The sequence below is a fragment of the Penaeus japonicus genome, unplaced genomic scaffold, assembly GCF_977035675.1.
Source record: "Penaeus japonicus unplaced genomic scaffold, GWHDUDI00000001_assembly GWHDUDI00000029, whole genome shotgun sequence".
In the NCBI taxonomy this organism is placed as follows: Eukaryota; Metazoa; Arthropoda; class Malacostraca; order Decapoda; family Penaeidae; genus Penaeus; species Penaeus japonicus.
In genome coordinates, this window is record NW_028234431.1 from 21450489 (window position 1) to 21460426 (window position 9938).

General features: G+C 46.1%; 1 protein-coding gene across 2 annotated transcripts in view; it reads right to left on the bottom strand.

Annotated features, from left to right (window-relative positions):
* The window catches only part of Cow (Proteoglycan Cow), a 334513-nt gene extending 324801 nt beyond the window's left edge, over positions 1–9712 (bottom strand). Inside the window, exon 1 of one of the 2 annotated variants that reach the window (XM_086554039.1) lies at positions 9498–9711. In XM_086554039.1, coding sequence (XP_086410165.1) covers positions 9498–9590 — 93 coding nt within the window. In that variant the 5' untranslated portion in view covers positions 9591–9711. Of the gene's footprint in view, positions 1–9497 lie in introns of both variants that reach the window. The other variant, XM_086554040.1, reaches the window with a different exon arrangement.
* Between the last annotated feature and the right edge of the window lie 226 nt (positions 9713–9938).

Here is a 9938-nt window from a genome sequence, read left to right on the forward strand (position 1 = left end):
CACTCCCTGTTGTGAAATGCCTCGAAGCAAATTATTTCATGGCAACAGAAAAAATAAAATAAAAAGACAATGACAAAATTCGCTTAACATCAGAAACTACTTTAAGATGAAACAGTCTTTGGAATATTGAATGTATTATTCCGGACATGTGTCTCTTGTTGATGCAGGCTTTGCAGGTCTGTGAGTCTCTCTCTCTCTTTGTCTCTTTCTCTCTTTCTTTCTCTCTTTGTGTCCCTCTGTCTCTGTCTCTCTGTCTCCGTCGTTGTCTGTCTCCTTCTGTCTGTCGTTTTTGTCTCCCCCTCCCCTTTCTTTTTCTATTTTATCTTCTTCTTCTCTATTTTCCCTTCTTCTTCTCTTCTCTTCTCTCTCTCTCTCTCTCTCTCTCTCTCTCTCTCTCTTTCTCTTTCTCTCTCTCTCTCTCATACACGTACTTAAACACTTACTTACATACATATATATGTACATACAGCCACACACGTCGTTTTCCTATTCTTTTCTTTCCTCTATTTGGTTCCGCTTTTTCTTTTACATCGCTTTCATTCCTTTTTCCACTGTGTCCCTCTTTCTTTTCCTTCCCCTTCAGTACCCTTCCTTTCCCTTAGCCTCTTTCTCAGTGATATCCAAGCCATAACATCCTTAAAACTTCACACTAGAATATCAACTCTCAAACAGCACTGTGCGATGACCTAAAAATAGCTCTCAAACATCGTTTATCGTTTTACACTATTATATATGCACTAGACTCTTATAAATGATGAAATCCTTCTATCAGTTGATATCAGGGTGCGCTTTCGAGTACATAAATCGTATAGAAAAGATTTTTTTTTTTAATATGAAAATATGTTCTTGCAACTAGGAGTAAAAATGAAAAAAGAAAACATGGCAAGTGATCTAGAATCTTCTACAACAGATGGTTTATCGTATAGAATATGATACAGAGGCTTTCAGATTCTTATAGATTCTTCAATCTATAATTGTTCTACAAATCTCACGATATCGAACATTAATAAGAAAGCCAACATGACCTCTTCTCGGAATTGAATTTGCAACACAAGTGTTTTCTTCTCCCTATTACGGTTTCGCAACATGGCGTTATAAGTGTGGTAGTTATCTGAGCTTTCCAATTCGCTTCATCCTCTTCCCTCACTCTCGTCTCGTGTATATTTCTCTCTTTTCTCTTCTCTCTCTCTCCTCTCTCTCTCTCTCTCTCTCTCTCTCTCTCTCTCTCTCTCTCTCTCTCTCTCTTCCTGATCTTCCTTTAACATCCCTCCGGTCTCCCTCATTTTTCCCTCCCTCCCCCGTACCTCCTCCATTATACTTCGCTCCCTCCCTCCCACTTTCTTCCTTCTCACGTCCCCCCTTCCCTTAAGCCTCCCTTCAATCTCTCTCCTTCCTTCCCACTTTTCCTGCTTTCTCCCCCCCCCCCCCCTTTCATCCCCCCCCTCACTTTTTCACCCCTTTTTTCCCACCCCTTCCCCCCTCCACCCCCTTCCTCCCCCCCTTTCCCTCCCTTCCCCCCTTTACTCCTACCCCTTCCCCCCCTTTCCCCCCCCCTTCTCTCCCTATTTCTCCCTCTCTCCTCTCTCTCACCTCCCTTCCTTACCCCCTCCCCCCCCTTTCTCCCCACCCCCCCCTCCTTCCCCCCCCCCCCACCTTTTTCCCCCCCCTCCCCCCCCTTTTTTCCTCCCCTTCCCCCCCTTTCCTCTCCCCCCCCCCTCTTCCCCCTCCTCCCTCCTTTCCCCCTCCCCCCTTTCCCTCTCTCCTCCCCCCCTCTTCCCTCCCCCCTCCCCTTTTTCCCTCCCCCTCCCCCCCCCCCCCCTCCCTCCCCCCTTCCCTCCCCCCCCCTTCCCCCCTTTTCCCCCCTCCTCCTTCAGAACCTCAATAACACAACTCTTCATCACGTGGCCAAGACGTTTACAAGACACTCAGCTTCTGAAAGAGTTATTCTTTCAGTCGGCGGAACATAAACGCACCATTGAACCTTTGATCTATATCAGGGCCTTCGAGGTATAAGATGAAGAGAGAGAGAGAGAGAAAACGAAAAGAGTGAAAAAGAAAATAAAAAATGTGAAGGGAAAATAAGATAAAAGGGGAAATATAGAAAAAAACGAAGGAAAAATAAGAAAAAAGAGAAAAGAAGAAAAATAAAAATAGGGAGAAAGAAGAAAAAAGATAAAAGAAAAAAACAGGGAGAGAAAAAAAGAGAGAAGAAAAAAAAAAAAACAGGGAGAGAAAAACGAGAATAGAAGAAAATAAAAGAGTAGAAGAAAAAAACGAAGAAAAATTAAGAAAAAAAAAGAAAAACGAAAAAAAAGGAAAACGAAAAAAAGAGAAAAAAAGAGTTATTGGAGAAGCTAAGACAATAAAGAACGAAAAGAAAATGGCTTCCTGATGAAATTGGGAACTAAAATTTATATATATATTATTTTTTTTTTTATTTTTTTTTTTTTTTTTTATATTTTTTTTTTTTTTTTTTTTTTTTTTTTTTTTTTTTTTTTTTTTTTTTTTTTAATCTTTATCTTTATACCTTTTTTTGGTTTTGGGGCCCTTTTTGTCCGTGCGTCTTTTTATTTACTTTTCTTTTAATGATATAACAACGATAATGATAAAGAGAAATGAAGATTGGACGATGGGTGAAAGAATAGGGTAGGATGGATAGGATGGGAGAGGGATGAAGGATGGGGTTTGGGGTGATGATGATGAGATGATATTTTCCATCATTATGATTATCATATAAACACTCATATCATAATTATCCATTATACAATACTACAATAACAAAAACAAAAAAGCAAAAACGAAACAAAATTGCAACCCACCCGCCATCTCAAAAATTCAAAAATTTTGCAAAGCAAGTCATGGCGCAGTCAGCGGGTACCCCAGGTCATTTGAGTCAATCGTTATTCAGCGTTAAGTAAATGTGTTTGTGGGGAGGGGGGGGGGAGGGGGGGGGGGTTTGAAAAAAACCTGCACAAACACAAAAACAAACACACAACCACACACCCCACACACACCCCACAACACACACCACACACAAAAAACACACACACCACACAACAAACAACCCCCACACCACAAACCAAAAAAACCCCCCAAAAAAACAAAAACCAAAAAAAAAAAAAAAAAATAAAAATAAATTTTTATAAAATTTATAAATTATAATTAAAAAATATATATATATATATAAAAAAAAATAAAAAAAAAAAAAAAAAAATATATATATATATATATATATAAATATATTTTTTTTTTTTTATTTTTTTGTTTTTGGTTGTTTATAATATAATTTTTAATATATAAAATATATAATATAATAATAAAAAATTTTTTTTTTTTTTTAAATGTTTGTTGTTTTTTTTTTTTAAAAAGTTCAAATTTTTAAAAAATAAAATTTTAAATTATAATATATTATATAAAAAATTATCTATATCTATAAAATAAATAATTATATTATATTATATAAATAGATATCTATATATATATCTACCACCCAACAAACACAACAAACAAAACAAACACACAAATTTATATATATATATATATATATTTTTTTTTTTTTTTTTTTTTAAAAAAAAAAAAAAAAAAATAAAAATTTAAATTAATATATATATTTTTTTTTTGTTTTTTTGTTGTTTTGTGGGTGGGGGTTTTTTTTACATTTTAATTTAAAAAATATAAATATAAAATATAATATAAATTTTAATTTATTTTTTTTCCATTATCTTATAAATATAAATATTATATATATATATATATATATATAAAATATATATAACTTTTTTATATATTTTTATATAATTTAAAAAAAATTATAAAAAATATATAAAAATTTTTAAACAAAAAAAAAAATTTTTTTTTTTTTTTTTTTTTTTTTTTTTTTTTTTTTTTTTTTTTTTTTTTTTTTTTTTTTTTTTTTTTTTTTTTTTTTTTTTCCCCCCCCCCCCCCCCCCCCCCGAACAGATCTTACGCTTCTCTTATAGGCTCCTCCTCCCCCCTCCCCATGCTCTTCCCTCTCCTACTACTCCTCCCCATCACTTGTCTCCCTTCCTTCTTTCTTCCCTCCCCTCCCCCTCCCCCCCTGCCCCCGCTACCTCCCCCTCCTTCCTCCCTCCTCCCGACGGATCAATACGGACCCGGCAGTTACCCGGTAATGCTTCGGATACCGACGGATCCCGGTCTCTTCTATCCGGCCCGATAATCAATAACAGATCATTGGCACTGACAGCGGGTGTACGAGATTGGTTGGGGGGGAGGGGGATGAGGAGGGGGATGAGGAGGGGGATGAGGAGGGGGTTGAGGAGGGGGAGGGGGAGGGGGAGGGGGAGGGGGATGAGGATGGGGATGAGGAGGGGGATGAGGATGAGGATGAGGATGGGGATGAGGATGGGGATGAGGAGGGGGATGAGGAGGGGGATGAGGAGGGGGAGGAGGAGGGGGATGAGGGGGGGGATGGGGAGGGGGATGAGGAGGGGGATGAGGAGGGGGTTGAGGAGGGGGATGAGGAGGGGGATGAGGAGGGGGATGAGGAGGGGGATGAGGAGGGGGATGAGGAGGGGGATGAGGAGGGGGATGAGGAGGGGGATGAGGAGGGGGATGAGGAGGGGGATGAGGAGGGGGATGAGGAGGGGGATGAGGAGGGGGATGAGGAGGGGGATGAGGAGGGGGATGAGGAGGGGGATGAGGAGGGGGATGAGGAGGGGGATGAGGAGGGGGATGAGGAGGGGGATGAGGAGGGGGATGAGGAGGGGGATGAGGAGGGGGATGAGGAGGGGGATGAGGAGGGGGATGAGGAGGGGGATGAGGAGGGGGATGAGGAGGGGGATGAGGAGGGGGATGAGGAGGGGGATGAGGAGGGGGATGAGGAGGGGGATGAGGAGGGGGATGAGGAGGGAGATGAGGAGGGTGATGATGAGAGGGATGAGGATGAGGAGGGGGATGAGGAGGGGGAGGAGGAGGGGGATGAGGAGGGGGATGAGGAGGGGGATGAGGAGGGGGATGAGGATGGGGATGAGGAGGGGGATGAGGATGGGGATGAGGATGGTGATGAGGATGGGGAAGAGGAGGGGGATGAGGGGGTTGAGGAGGAGGATGAGGAGGGGGATGAGGAGGGGGATGAGGAGGGGGATGAGGAGGGGGATGAGGAGGGGGATGAGGAGGGGGATGAGGAGGGGGATGAGGAGGGGGATGAGGAGGGGGATGAGGAGGGGGATGAGGAGGGGGATGAGGAGGGGGATGAGGAGGGGGATGAGGAGGGGGATGAGGAGGGGGATGAGGAGGGGGATGAGGAGGGGGATGAGGATGGGGTTGAGGAGGGGGAGAGGATGGGGATGAGGAGGGGGATGAGGAGGGGGATGAGGAGGAGGAGGGGAGGGGGATGAGGAGGGGGAGGGGAGGGGGAAGGGGAGGGGGATGAGGAGGGGGATGAGGAGGGGGATGGGGATGAGGAGGGGGGAGGAGAGGGAGGGGGGTGAGGAGGGGTATGAGGAGGGGGAGGAGGAGGGGGATGAGGAGGGGGATGAGGAGGGGGTTGAGGAGGGGGAGGAGGAGGGGGAGGAGGAGGGGGTTGAGGAGGGGGAGAGGATGGGGTTGAGGAGGGGGATGAGGAGGGGGATGAGGAGGGGGATGAGGAGGGGGATGGGGAGGGGGACGAGGAGGGGGATGAGGAGGGGGATGAGGAGGGGGATGAGGAGGGGGTTGAGGAGGGGGAGGGGGAGGGGGATGAGGAGGGGGATGAGGAGGGGGATGAGGAGGGGGATGAGGAGGGGGATGAGGAGGGGGATGAGGAGGGGGAGAGGAGGGGGAGAGGAGGGGGATGAGGAGGGGGATGAGGAGGTGGGGGCGAGGGAGGAGGGGGATGAGGAGGTGGAGGGGAGGGGGAGAGGAGGGGGATGAGGAGGGGGAGGGGAGGGGGAGGGGGAGGAGGGGGATGAGGAGGGGGATGAGGAGGGGGATGGGGAGGGGGAGTGGGGAGGGGGATGAGGAGGGGGATGAGGAGGGGGGTGGGGAGGAGGATGAGGATGAGGATGAGGATGGGGATGAGGATGGGGATGAGGATGGGGATGAGGATGGGGATGAGGATGGGGATGAGGATGGGGATGAGGAGGGGGATGAGGAGGGGGAGGGGGAGGAGGATGAGGAGGGGGAGGGGGAGGGGGATGAGGATGGGGAGGAGGATGGGGAGGGGGATGGGGATGTGGAGTCGGGTGAGGAGGGGGATGAGGAGGGGGATGAGGAGGGGGATGAGGAGGGGGATGAGGAGGGGGTTGAGGAGGGGGATGAGGAGGGGGATGAGGAGGGGGATGAGGAGGGGGATGAGGAGGGGGATGAGGAGGGGGATGAGGAGGGGGATGAGGAGGGGGAAGAGGATGGGGTTGAGGAGGGGGAGAGGATGGGGTTGAGGAGGGGGAGAGGATGGGGTTGAGGAGGGGGAGAGGATGGGGTTGAGGAGGGGAGAGGATGGGGTTGAGGAGGGGGAGAGGAGGGGGTTGAGGAGGGGAGAGGATGGGGTTGAGGGGGGGGGAGGATGGGGTGGAGGAGGGGGAGGGGAGGGGGTTGAGGAGGGGGATGAGGTGGGGGGGATGAGGAGGGGGATGAGGAGGAGGAGGAGGGGGATGAGGAGGGGGATGAGGAGGGGGATGAGGAGGGGGATGAGGAGGGGGTTGAGGAGGGGGATGAGGAGGGGGATGAGGAGGGGGATGAGGAGGGGGATGAGGAGGGGGATGAGGAGGGGGATGAGGATGGGGATGAGGAGGGGGATGAGGAGGGGGATGGGGAGGGGGATGAGGATGGGGATGGGGAGGGGGATGAGGAGGGGGAGGAAGACGGGGAGGAGGAGGAGGACGAGGAGGGGGGTGGGGAGGGGGATGAGGAGGGGGAGGAGGAGGGGGATGAGGAGGGGGATGGGGATGGGGATGAGGATGGGGATGAGGATGGGGATGAGGATGGGGATGAGGATGGGGATGAGGATGAGGATGAGGATGGGGATGAGGATGGGGATTCAACATCATCATTATTAGCAGCAGTGGTACTATCATCACTATCATATCTACCAAATATCATTATCATCATCATGGGAATTATCCCAAATATCATCATCATCATCATTATCATCATCATCACGGTTATTACTACCATTTCCATGATTATTGTGACTAAAATTACAACCACTATTGATGTTATTACCATATTACATTTACTGTTACTGCTGCTCTTACCAGGGCTATCATTCGTAAAGTATCGTCGTATTTTGATAAGGACTACAACAAGGTGTGCTGTCATAACAATAGTAATAACAGTCAATGTCTTGGTCATATGGTTCTCGTGTGTGGGGTGGGGGGGTGGGGGTGTTTGTGAGTGTGGGTGTGGGTGGGTGTGTTTGTTGGTGTGGGTGTGTGTTGGTGTGGGTGTGTGTGTGTGTGTTTGTGGGTGTGGGTGTGTGTGGGTGTGGGTGTGGGCGTGGGCGACGGTGGGGACGTGGGAGATTATTTGTCTAAATGTTAGCGTTTTTTCTTTTCTTTTCTCTCTTACTTCTCATGCATAGATCTTTTTCGTGTCTATGTACATTCAAACATATTTATTAATTTACATAATCGTTTCAAAGCAAATATATCCAATTTCGCTTTACGTTTGCTACTTTTTCTTGATTTCTTGAATTTTACATTTCTTGAATTTCCTTTTTTGAGAATGCAACTTCGTCATAAATATCTTAACAGATTTATACAAACTTTTATAGAAACTAAATAAATGGTAATGATAGTGTTATTGCGTGTCTTGACCACATCTATCGTAATTATATATACATACATACACACACACACACACACATATATATATATATATATATATATATATAGAGAGAGAGAGAGAGAGAGAGAGAGAGAGAGAGAGAGAGAGAGAGAGAGAGAGAGAGAGAGAGAGAGAGAAAGAAAGAAATGAGGAAACAGGAGAGGGACAAAAAGGTCACTGGCTTCAAGCTTTGACCTTCTTGGAAACACGGCCTTATTGATATAGTCGTTTGAACTCCTTTAAGATGACTCTGACAATTTCTTAATATTATTTTCATGAATTTCATAACTGTTTTTACTAATCACTGTAAGATTATCTCTCTCATTTCAAATCGCATGTGTTCGCCAATATATAAGTAAGTAGCTAACTACTGCAAGCACAAAGAGAAAACCGTGTACAGAATAGATATACATGCTGATAGACAACCAGGTAAATAATAGATTATATTGACAGACAACCAGATATTTTGACTGACAGAGGGCAGAAACCGATCAATATTCTTTTTTACACTCTCTCCCCTTCTTTCTTTACGATGCCTGCAAAACAAACGCATAAATAATTTTAACCGCCAATAAGAATGAACAAACATGAATACCTACACGCATCAATAACATAATTCTTTACTTCACTTACGAAAAAGCTCCTAAACGGACTAGTATGAACACGACACAACAAACCAGGTCGCGGCCATCATGTTATGGGGTTCCCCGGCAACGCAGGAAAGAAATGTAGCCACATACTCTGCTCTAAAGAGCAACAGAGACCAAAAACAGGAACTTTCTTGAGCTATGCGGCTTGAAGCTAAAGGTTGACTCCTCCCATGCTAGTCAGTTGTAAAAAAAACCTTATATGGTCTTCGTTAGGAGCGAGTGTTGGGTAAGACTTCGTTCTCAGGTTATTTACGGGTGTTGTTTTGTTTGAATTAAAAAAAGGCCGATAGCTCTGATATTTTAAAGGCGAAAGGAGATACGAAGAATCCGGTGGGCACAATTCCGGCTCAAGTTCCTTCTCTAAAATCTCATATTGATGAAAGCAAAAACGTAAATGTATAAACCGTCAAATTAGATGGGCAAGAACGGTAGAAAAAAAACAAGTGACGGTCGCCGAGATGGTGTTGGTAGCCATGCTCGATCCCCTCTACATGATATTGAACCCATATAAAAAGTCTTAATAATAGCATAGACGGCAGTCGTACCAACACTCACGTTAAGTGTGGCACAATAGTTTTTTTCGTGACTCCGCATAGAGAGATTGGTAACCCTGCTAACAATAACAACACGATAGCTTGAAGCCTAATGGTCTACTGCCCTGAGAACCCATATATCCAAACTCTTTAAAAGCCTGAGTCATCGGCGTTTCCCCGCTAACAGTCCTTCGTTCAAGGAATTTGTATGCGTATGCCTTCGAGGGCGGAATGTGTATTATGGAAATGGTGAGATGCGTGGAGCGGAATCGAGAGGAAGGCATGAAAACCTTATTTCTCACTCCGTTTTTCACTCCCCTTGGCCTAGATTCTGGACGATCTGATGACCCTACCCCCTAAAAATCATCGAGATCTCATCCCAAAGCGACTGAATGCTTTAAATATAACTAAAACAAGAAAGACGAGAGGCGAGGAGAGCCCAACCCAACCAGCGCACGACACTGGCTAGGCTTCCTCCCTCCCTCCTTCGCGCTGGAAAAATCGAAGACGGGACATTTCGTCTACTTACCTCCACAAATTCAAAGTCCTCTTGGAAACCCTCCTTCTTCTTGGCCTCACACACCACCAAGAGCCCTAAGAGCAAGACCACAAGAGCCTTCATGGCAACAAAACACCCCGAAACACCTCAAGAACAATCAAACACGGCAGCTAAGTCCAGTAAAACGGGAGAGAGTGTGCACTGCTCCCCACGGTGTCTGGACGCGCTGTGGTGCCTCCCTCGCCTGCACACCCTCAGTGCCATTGGATACCGAGGGGGAAGTGGAGTTAATCGGGTCATGCGAGGTTGTGCTGTTCCAAGACCCTCCTTTGCGATGTCATTTTGGAAGACACTCCCCTAATTGTACGTCAGGAACCCCCTTTTACAGGCACATTCGGCTCGAAAACCGAATTGTGATTTATGAATCAAGGCCCGCAGCGTTGTGTGGGGTCGAAATGACACAACACGACT